This window comes from Caenorhabditis elegans, chromosome III (genome assembly GCF_000002985.6).
Source record: "Caenorhabditis elegans chromosome III".
NCBI lineage: Eukaryota > Metazoa > Nematoda > Chromadorea > Rhabditida > Rhabditidae > Caenorhabditis > Caenorhabditis elegans.
Genome location: NC_003281.10, coordinates 13,594,006 through 13,607,054, shown reverse-complemented (window position 1 = coordinate 13,607,054; position 13,049 = coordinate 13,594,006). Strand labels below are relative to the sequence as shown.

At 43.8% G+C, this 13,049-nt stretch overlaps 1 protein-coding gene and 1 pseudogene across 2 annotated transcripts; both read left to right on the top strand.

The window, feature by feature from the left end:
* Window positions 1-988: 988 nt before the first annotated feature.
* Window positions 989-2,643, top strand: act-5 (Actin; the record flags this gene model as incomplete). Its single annotated transcript, NM_067408.7, has 3 exons — window positions 989-1,489; window positions 1,825-2,291; window positions 2,342-2,643. The coding sequence occupies 3 exons, from the start codon at window positions 989-991 to the stop codon at window positions 2,499-2,501; spliced, it is 1,128 nt and encodes a 375-aa protein (NP_499809.1). The 3' UTR covers window positions 2,502-2,643.
* A 1,255-nt stretch (window positions 2,644-3,898) lies between these two features.
* Window positions 3,899-5,295, top strand: gln-4 (annotated as a pseudogene). Its single transcript has 3 exons — window positions 3,899-4,238; window positions 4,491-4,842; window positions 4,885-5,295. Coding segments are annotated over exons 1-3 (1,103 nt in total).
* The last annotated feature ends 7,754 nt before the right edge of the window (window positions 5,296-13,049 follow it).

Here is a 13,049-nt window from a genome sequence, read left to right as displayed (position 1 = left end):
AGGGTAGTAGTAACTTTTACGGGTATTTTGGGATTATACGGAAAGGGTAATGTAATGAAACTTTGAATCTTCGGCACTTTCAAGATTAGCTGCACCCTAACATTAAAAAAATATAGTTTATGATCCTAAATTTCTATTGTATTTCTAACTAGCATTGACTCATTACTTATCAGTGACTCATTTTCCCAGTATGGCTTCTTTAAGAGGAATGGTAGGCGGAAACTTCAATTTTAGGGAGTATTTAAAAGTTGGAGTCAATTGGAATGTTATCACTTTATTTTTTCTAGTTTTACATTCCTAGCGCTCCAGTGACTGGCGGTAGTTGATTTTTATCTCTTGGGGGTTTTTTATCTTAGGAGGTCATGTAAAGTTGTCAACTGACAATGTATAACATTTTTTTGAAATGCTTTGTTAGTGGACCAGCCGGCTTGAGCTACTGGAAAGTTCGGGGAGCCCGGATGTAAGCCTGTTGGCCTGCATTTTCAAAAATTTCGTAGGTTTATTCCATATTTGTTATACTGATTTGAGCAATTTTATAAAATCGGCCATAGCTAACAGCCTCCCAGTGCATATCATGTCAATTGACAATTTCATGTTCTAGAATTGAGCACAAATTCTGACAGGCTGCTTACATCATGCTCACCAAACTATGACTTTGTCTGTGTGACGTGATAATTTGTGTGTGTGTGTGTGTGTGAGTGTGTACATATAACCACCACGTACCTGCAATTCTTAGAACGAAGTGAGAGAGGGAGTTATCAGTATCAAACGCACACACATATATACATACAGAATGTGGCATATTCTCTCCATTCTCTCTTTTTCTCGTTTTCCCCCCGATGGTGAGCTGGCTGCGGTACTGATAACACACTTTGCATTTTTGGGGAAATGTGGCAACATTTTCATTTTTCGGCATTTTATAGTACTCGTACATCACTTAATAACGTTTTCTATAAACTCGACTTCTTCAACCTTTTATTAATTTCAGATGGAAGAAGAAATCGCCGCCCTCGTTGTCGACAATGGATCCGGAATGTGCAAGGCCGGATTCGCCGGAGACGATGCTCCACGCGCCGTCTTCCCGTCCATCGTCGGACGCCCACGTCATCAGGGAGTGATGGTCGGTATGGGACAGAAGGACTCGTATGTCGGAGATGAAGCACAATCCAAGAGAGGAATCCTCACCTTGAAGTACCCAATCGAGCACGGAATCGTCACCAACTGGGATGATATGGAGAAAATCTGGCATCACACATTCTACAACGAGCTTCGTATCGCCCCAGAGGAACACCCAGTTCTCCTTACCGAGGCTCCATTGAACCCAAAGAGCAACAGAGAAAAGATGACACAGATCATGTTTGAGACCTTCAACACTCCAGCCATGTACGTCAACATTCAGGCTGTGCTTTCCTTGTACGCTTCCGGAAGAACCACCGGAATCGTTTTGGACACCGGAGATGGTGTCACTCACACCGTTCCAATCTATGAAGTAGGTAGATGGGTTTAGAGAATATAAGAAGACAGCAATCTTCTTTGACTTGGCGGTGTAAAGTTTTGGAGATTACGTCTGCTTCGACTAATTTTTGCAGCCAGAAACAGGCTCACAGCGCTTTCGGAAACTTTTAGTTCAGCTCAGCAGCTCTTATCCTTAGTTTTAAGTTTTTGGAACTGTAAGAACTTAGTAAGAGCAAGGCCACCTCATTTCTCTGCAAATCATAGCCTGAGCTTCTGATCTTCTTATCTGATCCACAATCTTCTTGTGAGAATTCTTTGGGATCTAAGAAATCTAGAACCTACATCCGATCTTATCTTCTAATCTTCCAGGGATATGCCCTCCCACATGCCATCCAACGTCTCGATCTTGCCGGACGCGACTTGACCGACTACATGATGAAGATCCTCACCGAGCGCGGTTACACTTTTACCACCACCGCCGAACGCGAAATCGTCCGGGACATCAAAGAGAAGCTTTGCTACGTCGCCCACGACTTCGAGTCCGAGCTCGCCGCCGCCGCCTCCTCCTCCTCCCTCGAGAAGAGCTACGAGCTTCCCGACGGACAGGTTATCACCATCGGAAACGAGAGATTCCGCTGCCCAGAAGTCCTCTTCCAGCCTGCCTTCATCGGAATGGAAGGTGCCGGAATCCACGAGACCACCTACCAATCCATCATGAAGTGCGATGTCGACATCAGAAAGGATCTCTACGCCAACACTGTTCTCTCCGGAGGTACCTCCATGTTCCCAGGAATCGCTGATCGTATGCAAAAGGAGATTCAACATTTGGCTCCAAGGTAAGCTTCACATTTCTCAGTACATGAGATTATAATTCTTGTATTTTCAGCACAATGAAGATCAAGATTATTGCTCCACCAGAGCGCAAGTACTCCGTCTGGATCGGAGGATCTATTCTTGCTTCCCTCTCAACCTTCCAGCAAATGTGGATCTCCAAGCAGGAGTACGACGAGTCCGGCCCATCGATTGTTCACCGAAAGTGCTTCTAAGCTGATTTTTTTTCAAATTTTTTTTTTCAACATGTGCCTTCCATTTCTAGGCGAAACACGATTTTACTTGACACAAATTCCATGAGATACTTCATTTTCTTTATATTTATGGTTTCTTAACATGAATAAACTTGTTAGGACCACTTGCTACTTGGGAATTGAGTAAAATTGATGGTACTTGTGTATTATTTCCCCTCATTTTTTAAAATATAATTTTAAATAAAAACGTGTGGAGTTTTTGTTTTTTAGGCTTAGGAAATAATCATTTCTAAGCCTAAAGATGGAAAATGGACATCACGTTTTATTAAAATGGATAATATTAAAATGAGGGGAAATAATGCACAAGTACCAAATTGATTTTACTTAGAAATTAAGAAAAAAAAACAAACAAATAAGTTAACCTAAACCGGATCTGCCGTTCGGCAACTCCGGTACCATCCGGTTCCCGTTTTTTTCGGTGATACAGAGCTTTCTTGATACTTTTTTGACAACTTCCATAATTTTTATCTTGTTGCAATAACTGGGAAAAAGAAATTTTAAAAAGTGAACTGAAAAATGACTCTTGAGAAAAAATGATCGTACGGTCTTATAGTTTTACTGTAAAACATTTTTGATAGTTTGCAACATCCATTTTGATTTCTTATGGAAAATCGGTTCTTTTTGCTATAGAGAGCATGCAATTCTTCAAATAAAGTTGTCTCTAACTACAAGAAACCACCTTTCTGAAAAATGAGTCAAAAATGAGTAGATACATGCAATATCGGCGGGAATTATAAATATCCATAAATTGTGCCCAATTCTAAATTCTATTGCACTAAATATCCAGATGCAAATTTTTCCGAAATTACAAAAATTTTCGAGTAGCAGCCAGCAACAAGCTTTCGATAGGTACATAGTGATTTCTCGCAGGAAAAAGGATGAATTAATTTTAAAATGTTGAGCGCGTTCACACTACATATTTTTCAAATTGCACGCAATGTTACCTGCTTTTCTCCGGAGAAAAAAAAATAGTGAACATTTAAATAATCGGAAAAAAGTACGAAAAAAATTAGGAGCCGATTATTAAACTGAAAACTCTTCTTATAGAATTCGATTAAATTTTTTGTCAATTTTTTTCTTACACGTAAATACATTTCTTCCGACTTTTTTTTTTCAAAATTCACAATTCTAGTCAGACGGTTACGGTTCATTTGTTGTAAGTTTGTATAAAAAAACATTCCAAAAAGTTTAAACGTGCCGGCCTACAGATTTCCTCAATAGTTAAAATATTTTTTTCGCGTGGGTGGTCAAACTCAATTTATTACGAGCTTGGCTCTACTCGACGAACAACTCTCGATTGCAAATTCTAATAACCGTAAGTTTCTACACAGATTTTCCAGACATGAAATAAAGTTTTAGGTAAAAATGACTCACTTGAACTTTGAAACTCGCATGCCTCTTGGAACAGCCGTCATTGATCAATTCTTGGGACTTCGTCCTCATCCGACAAAGATCCAGGCGACCTACGTGTGGATCGATGGAACTGGGGAAAATCTCCGTTCGAAAACGCGAACCTTTGATAAACTTCCGAAGAGAATTGAGGACTATCCCATCTGGAATTATGATGGAAGCTCGACGGGGCAGGCAAAGGGACGTGACTCGGATCGTTATTTGCGTCCAGTCGCTGCCTATCCGGATCCGTTTTTGGGCGGTGGGAATAAGCTGGTGATGTGTGACACGCTGGACCATCAAATGCAGCCAACAGGTTAGGAAATAAAATAAACAGGCATTTAGATGCCTGCCTGCCTATGCGCCTTCTAGTTGCTTTGCTGACTTAATGCAATAAAAACTTCATGGAACACGTAGGCATTTGCGCCTATATGAAGTTTTTTTTAAAGAATTTTCAAAATTCATATTCGTTTAACAGTTTAATAGTTCTATTACTGTTAAATCTGTCGCGGCGAGACCTACTCCAAAAATGGTGCAAAAATGGTGCTCCTTTAAGAAGTATTTTCAGCAACCAGTCATCGTCAAGCATGCGCCGAAATCATGAACGAAATCCGTGATACCCGCCCATGGTTTGGTATGGAGCAGGAATATCTGATCGTCGACAGAGATGAGCACTCACTAGGATGGCCAAAACACGGATTCCCGGCTCCACAAGGAAAGTACTACTGTAGCGTCGGAGCGGATCGTGCGTTCGGGAGAGAAGTCGTTGAGACACATTATCGTGCTTGCCTTCACGCCGGGCTCAATATTTTCGGAACAAATGCTGAAGTGACGCCTGGACAATGGGAATTCCAAATCGGAACCTGCGAAGGAATCGATATGGGAGATCAATTGTGGATGTCGAGATATATTTTGCACAGGTATTTTCATCACGATCCTGTATATAATAAAAATGTTTCCAGAGTTGCTGAACAATTCGGTGTCTGCGTATCTCTTGATCCCAAACCAAAGGTCACCATGGGAGATTGGAACGGAGCCAGATGCCATACCAACTTCTCCACGCTGAAATGCGTGCTCCAGGCGGTATCGCCGCGATTGAAGCTGCCATGGACGGGCTCAAGCGTACTCATTTGGATGCGATGAAGGTGTACGATCCACATGGTGGAGAGGACAATCTTCGTCGTTTGACAGGACGTCATGAGACAAGCTCGGCTGACAAGTTCTCGTGGGGAGTCGCCAATCGTGGATGCTCAATTCGTATTCCGAGACAAGTGGCTGCGGAGAGAAAGGGATATCTGGAGGATCGTCGTCCATCGTCAAACTGTGATCCATATCAAGTGACTGCGATGATTGCACATAGCATTCTTCTTTGAAATTATGCTGTCTTAGATATCCAGAATAAAAGTACACGATTTATTCGAATCGAACGAAATAAAATATTTATGAGAATATCTTCAATTTTAAGCTGTTCAACTGTTACTCGGACGTCGATTCGGATTCGCATCTGTACGATTATGATGACTCCGAATGGTGCGCTTTTTGTAATTGATGTGCAAGCGCGCCCTAATGTTTATTTTTATAGAATTGCAGTACAGGGTGGGCCAAAAGTATGGTAACACGTTTGCAGCTCTATAACTTCACGTGTGGAGAGAGTTATTACATCAATGTGTACAAGTTTTGTTCTCCATAAAATACTGACCAGATTAACGTTTTGAATTTTCAAAATATCCCCATCCGCATCGCTGCAGGCCTTCAGAGCTTTTGAGATCACGATCTTTATGGCACGCAAGTCGGCATTCTGCGGGATTTCTACATTTTTCTCGAGGAATCCATCAAGTATCTTACAAGTTTTTATAGTTCAAAGAATGCTCTTGGTCTGGAGATTCTTTAAAAACAAAAATCCAAAAAATTTCTGTCGTGGTATTTCTGTCATGGACTGTGGCAGTAGTTGAAGTCTTGAATGAAACAGTCGCCAGAAAGATGGATGTGAGCGGCGGCAGCAGTATGAAGAAAAATTCATTTTAGTACTTTTTGGAACGGTTTGACCTGACTTTTCAGAATTTTTAGAAAAAAATTAGCTCCGCTGATTTTGTGGGTCGTTACGCCTTGCGAAACCAAAAAAACTGAGTAAATTTCGGAAAGTTGAATTCATGAAATATTCAAAGGTTCTTGCTAGGCGCCAGTGTCAACACAGAAAATTTTTATTTGGTACAAAAACAATCAAAAACGCTTCTTCACTTCTTTAACTTTCAATTTAACATAAAAATCATACATCTGAAAGTTATTGGGGTGCGTGGGAGGTGCGTTTGTGTGGGAAGTGCCGCGTGCCAAAACGCCGTTTTTTCGAAAGGGTTCGCCAAATTGCCGGGGTGATTAAAATCGCACCTTATTGGGAAACATTACAAATTTTGGGTCAAATTGAAGGAAATTTATTCAGCTATCAGTATTCGATAGAAAAATGTACGTATGACGTGGCAGTCGCGCGAAAATCTCATGTAAAAGAGCGCTTCATGTGTTACCATACTTTTGGCCCACCCTGTATTTATGTGGGTATATTTCACTAGGACTGGGGGCTAGCCCCTACAGTGGGGCTGAGCCCTTTTGGGGCTGGGGCCCACTTCGAGTAATGCAGTGCGAGAGTTGGTTGTTTGACAGCCCCCGACACTTTCGGGGTTCCGCGCGGCACTATACAGAGGGTCATGGTGGCAAGTGGCGCGAGGTTGGCGGAACCCCGAAAGTGTCGGGGGCTGTCAAACAACCCCTTTCGCACTGCGTTTTTCAATGAAATGCGCCAAATAAAGGGCTGAGCCCTTTGCAGCAGCTTTAGCAGCCCTATATTTCACAGATTAAATAATTACAAAATGCTTGACCAGATGTACACTCAAAATAAGAAAACTGCGTGGTGTGTACTACAGAAAACCTCATAATTAGGCCCCGCCTTTTTCTCGTCCACTCACGGAGAAAAGGCAAAAATTTGGGGACCAACCAATATCAGGCCGCCGACATCCTACGGGTTCCGCGCGCCGCTATGTTTAACTCGCTGTGGGTGTGGCGAGCTGTCTCCGCCCGCTGCGAGTTAAACATAGCGGCGCGCGGAACCCGTAGGATGTCGGCAGCCTGATATTGGTTGGTCCCCAAATTTTTGCCTTTTCTCCGTGAGTGGACGAGAAAAAGGCGGGGCCTAATTATGAGGTTTTCTGCAGTACACGCCACGCAGTTTTCTTATTTTGAGTGTATATCTATAAAAGATTTTACTTCAATTTTACGGAAAAGGCGGCGAAACCAAAATATTTGAAATCAGTGTGAGTTCAACTCTCCACCACGGGAAAATTTTTTGCGAATTTTTTCATCCCAAAAAAAACTGCTTGGGCCGGGGGGTGGGAGGGGGATGGGGATCAGGGGTGAGCGGCAATCGGCGATCGGCGATCGCCGATCGCCGAAAGGGAAAAACGGGTCGGCGATCGGCGATCGCCGATGAAATTTTATAGTCCAAGATAGACCCCTCTGAAGAAGGAAAAAGGTATATTTTCGGACTATTTTTCACTACTTTTCGAATTTTAAGGTATCAAGGATTGCTTTTCGTTGCCTAATATTCCTGTTTTTATAAAAAATTATTTGAAAGAGCTCTTAAAATTAGGATTTTTAAATTGAAAAAAATTAGACGCACACTGATCGGCAATCGGCAATCGGCGATCGCCGATTTTTTTTTGGCTATTTATGATCGCCGCTCACCGAAAAAAAAAAGTTTGCGGAAAAAATTGAACCGGCGGAAAAATCTACTTGCGGAAAAACTCGAACCGGCGGGAAGATCTACTTGCGGAAAAACTCAAACCGGCAGAAAAATCTACTTGCGGAAAAAATCGATCCGGCGGAAAGAATCTACCGGCGGAAAAATCTACTTGCGGAAAAAATTGAACCGGCGGAAAAATCTACTTGCGGAAAAACTCGAACCGGCGGAAAGAATCTACCGGGGGAAAAATCTACTTGCGGAAAAAATTGAACCAGCGGAAAAATCTACTTGCGGAAAAACTCGAACCGACGGGAAGATCTACTTGCGGAAAAACTCAAACCGGCGGAAAAATCTACTTGCGGAAAAACTCAAACCGGCGGAAAAATCTACTTGCGGAAAAACTCGATCCGGCGAAAAGAATCTACCGGCGGAAAAATCTACTTGCGGAAATACTCGAACCGGCGGGAGGATCTACTTGCGGAAAAACTCAAACCGGCAGAAAAATCTACTTGCGGAAAAACTCGATCCGGCGGAAAGAATCTACCGGCGGAAAAATCTACTTGCGGAAAAATCTACCGGCGGAAAAATCTACTTGCGGAAAAACTCGATCCGGCGGAAAGAATCTACCGGCGGAAAAATCTACTTGCGGAAAAATTGAACCGGCGGAAAAATCTACTTGCGGAAAAACTCGAACCGACGGGAAGATCTACTTGCGGAAAAACTCAAACCGGCGGAAAAATGTACTTGCGGAAAAAATCGAACCGGCGGAAAGAATCTACCGGCGGAAAAATCTACTTGCGGAAAAATCTATCGGCGGAAAAATCTACTTGCGGAAAAACTCGAACCGGCGGGAAGATCTACTTGCGGAAAAACTCGATCCGGCGGAAAGAATCTACCGGCGGAAAAATCTACTTGCGGAAAAAATTGAACCGGCGGAAAAATCTACTTGCGGAAAAACTCGATCCGGCGGAAAGAATCTACCGGGGGAAAAATCTACTTGCGGAAAAAATTGAACCAGCGGAAAAATCTACTTGCGGAAAAACTCGAACCGACGGGAAGATCTACTTGCGGAAAAACTCAAACCGGCGGAAAAATCTACTTGCGGAAAAACTCAAACCGGCGGAAAAATTGATCCGGCGGAAAGGATTTACCGGCGGAAAAATCTAATTGCGGAAAAATGTACCGGCGGAAAAATCTACTTGCGGAAAAAATCGAACCGGCGGAAAGAATCTACCGGCGGAAAAATCTACTTGCGGAAAAATCTTCCGGCGGAAAAATCTACTTGCGGAAAAACTCGAACCGGCGGGAAGATCTACTTGCGGAAAAACTCAAACCGGCGGAAAAATCTACTTGCGAAAAAACTCGATCCGGCGGAAAGAATCTACCGGCGGCAAAATCTACTTGCGGAGAAAATCGAACCGGCGGAAAGAATCAACCGGCGGAAAAATTTAATTGCCGAAAAACTCGATCCGGCGGAAAGGATCTACCGGCGGAAAAATCTACTTGCGGAAAAATCTATCGGCGGAAAAATCTACTTGCGGAAAAACTCGAACCGGCGGGAAGATCTACTTGCAGAAAAACACAAACCGGCGGAAAAATCTACTTGACAAAAAACTCGATCCGGCGGAAAGAATCTACCGGCGGAAAAATCTACTTGCGGAAAAACTCGAACCGGCGGGAAGATCTATTTGCGGAAAAACTCAAACCGGCGGAAAAATGTACTTGCGGAAAAATCGAACCGGCGGAAAGAATCTACCGGCGGAAAAATCTACTTGCGGAAAAATCTACCGGCGGAAAAATCTACTTGCGGAAAAATCTACCGGCGGAAAAATCTACTTGCGGAAAAAATCGAACCGGCGGAAAAATCTACTTGCGGAAAAGCTCGAGCCGACGGGAAAATCTACTTGCGGAAAAACTCAAACCGGCGGAAAAATCTACTTGCGGAAAAAATCGAACCGGCGGAAAGAATCTCCCGGCGGAAAAATCTACTTGCGGAAAAATCTTCCGGCGGAAAAATCTACTTGCGGAAAAACTCGAACCGGCGGGAAGATCTACTTGCGGAAAAACTCAAACCGGCGGAAAACTCTACTTGCGGAAAAAATCGAACCGGCGGAAAGAATCTACCGGCGGAAAAATCTACTTGCGGAAAAATCTACCGGCGGAAAAATCTACTTGCGGAAAAACTCGAACCGGCGGGAAGATCTACTTGCGGAAAAACTCAAACCGGCGGAAAAATGTACTTGCGGAAAAAATCGAACCGGCGGAAAGAATCTACCGGCGGAAAAATCTACTTGCGGAAAAATCTATCGGCGGAAAAATCTACTTGCGGAAAAACACAAACCGGCGGAAAAATCTACTTGACAAAAAACTCGATCCGGCGGAAAGAATCTACCGGCGGAAAAATCTACTTGCGGAAAAACTCGAACCGGCGGGAAGATCTATTTGCGGAAAAACTCAAACCGGCGGAAAAATGTACTTGCGGAAAAAATCGAACCGGCGGAAAGAATCTACCGGCGGAAAAATCTACTTGCGGAAAAATCTATCGGCGGAAAAATCTACTTGCGGAAAAACTCGAACCGGCGGGAAGATCTACTTGCAGAAAAACACAAACCGGCGGAAAAATCTACTTGACAAAAAACTCGATCCGGCGGAAAGAATCTACCGGCGGAAAAAACCTACTTGCGGAAAAATCTACCGGCGGAAAAATCTACTTGCGGAAATACTCGAACCGGCGGGAGGATCTACTTGCGGAAAAACTCAAACCGGCAGAAAAATCTACTTGCGGAAAAACTCGATCCGGCGGAAAGAATCTACCGGCGGAAAAATCTACTTGCGGAAAAAATTGAACCGGCGGAAAAATCTACTTGCGGAAAAACTCGATCCGGCGGAAAGAATCTACCGGGGGAAAAATCTACTTGCGGAAAAAATTGAACCAGCGGAAAAATCTACTTGCGGAAAAACTCGAACCGACGGGAAGATCTACTTGCGGAAAAACTCAAACCGGCGGAAAAATCTACTTGCGGAAAAACTCAAACCGGCGGAAAAATCTACTTGCGGAAAAACTCGATCCGGCGAAAAGAATCTACCGGCGACAAAATCTACTTGCGGAAAAACTCGAACCGGCGGGAAGATCTACTTGCATAAAAACACAAACCGGCGGAAAAATCTACTTGACAAAAAACTCGATCCGGCGGAAAGAATCTACCGGCGGAAAAAATCTACTTGCGGAAAAATCTACCGGCGGAAAAATCTACTTGCGGAAATACTCGAACCGGCGGGAGGATCTACTTGCGGAAAAACTCAAACCGGCAGAAAAATCTACTTGCGGAAAAACTCGATCCGGCGGAAAGAATCTACCGGCGGAAAAATCTACTTGCGGAAAAATCTACCGGCGGAAAAATCTACTTGCGGAAAAACTCGATCCGGCGGAAAGAATCTACCGGCGGAAAAATCTACTTGCGGAAAAATTGAACCGGCGGAAAAATCTACTTGCGGAAAAACTCGAACCGACGGGAAGATCTACTTGCGGAAAAACTCAAACCGGCGGAAAAATGTACTTGCGGAAAAAATCGAACCGGCGGAAAGAATCTACCGGCGGAAAAATCTACTTGCGGAAAAATCTATCGGCGGAAAAATCTACTTGCGGAAAAACTCGAACCGGCGGGAAGATCTACTTGCAGAAAAACACAAACCGGCGGAAAAATCTACTTGACAAAAAACTCGATCCGGCGGAAAGAATCTACCGGCGGAAAAATCTACTTGCGGAAAAATCTACTTGCGGAAAAACTCGATCCGGCGGAAAGAATCTACCGGCGGAAAAATCTACTTGCGGAAAAAATTGAACCGGCGGAAAAATCTACTTCGGAAAAACTCGATCCGGCGGAAAGAATCTACCGGGGGAAAAATCTACTTGCGGAAAAAATTGAACCAGCGGAAAAATCTACTTGCGGAAAAACTCGAACCGACGGGAAGATCTACTTGCGGAAAAACTCAAACCGGCGGAAAAATCTACTTGCGGAAAAACTCAAACCGGCGGAAAAATCTACTTGCGGAAAAACTCGATCCGGCGAAAAGAATCTACCGGCGACAAAATCTACTTGCGGAAAAACTCGAACCGGCGGGAAGATCTACTTGCGGAAAAACTCAAACCGGCGGAAAAATGTACTTGCGGAAAAATCGAACCGGCGGAAAGAATCTACCGGCGGAAAAATCTACTTGCGGAAAAATCTACCGGCGGAAAAATCTACTTGCGGAAAAAATCGAACCGGCGGAAAGAATCTACCGGCGGAAAAATCTACTTGCGGAAAAATCTTCCGGCGGAAAAATCTACTTGCGGAAAAACTCGAACCAGCGGAAAACTCTACTTGCGGAAAAACTCAAACCGGCGGAAAACTCTACTTGCGGAAAAAATCGAACCGGCGGAAAGAATCTACCGGCGGAAAAATCTACTTGCGGAAAAATCTACCGGCGGAAAAATCTACTTGCGGAAAAACTCGAACCGGCGGGAAGATCTACTTGCGGAAAAACTCAAACCGGCGGAAAAATGTACTTGCGGAAAAAATCGAACCGGCGGAAAACTCTACTTGCGGAAAAAATCGAACCGGCGGAAAGAATCTACCGGCGGAAAAAATCTACTTGCGGAAAAATCGAACCGGCGGAAAGAATCTACCGGCGGAAAAAATCTACTTGCGGAAAAATCTACCGGCGGAAAAATCTACTTGCGGAAATACTCGAACCGGCGGGAGGATCTACTTGCGGAAAAACTCAAACCGGCAGAAAAATCTACTTGCGGAAAAACTCGATCCGGCGGAAAGAATCTACCGGCGGAAAAATCTACTTGCGGAAAAATCTACCGGCGGAAAAATCTACTTGCGGAAAAACTCGATCCGGCGGAAAGAATCTACCGGCGGAAAAATCTACTTGCGGAAAAATCTACCGGCGGAAAAATCTACTTGCGGAAAAACTCGATCCGGCGGAAAGAATCTACCGGCGGAAAAATCTACTTGCGGAAAAATTGAACCGGCGGAAAAATCTACTTGCGGAAAAACTCGAACCGACGGGAAGATCTACTTGCGGAAAAACTCAAACCGGCGGAAAAATGTACTTGCGGAAAAAATCGAACCGGCGGAAAGAATCTACCGGCGGAAAAATCTACTTGCGGAAAAATCTATCGGCGGAAAAATCTACTTGCGGAAAAACTCGAACCGGCGGGAAGATCTACTTGCAGAAAAACACAAACCGGCGGAAAAATCTACTTGACAAAAAACTCGATCCGGCGGAAAGAATCTACCGGCGGAAAAAACCTACTTGCGGAAAAATCTACCGGCGGAAAAATCTACTTGCGGAAATACTCGAACCGGCGGGAGGATCTACTTGCGGAAAAACTCAAA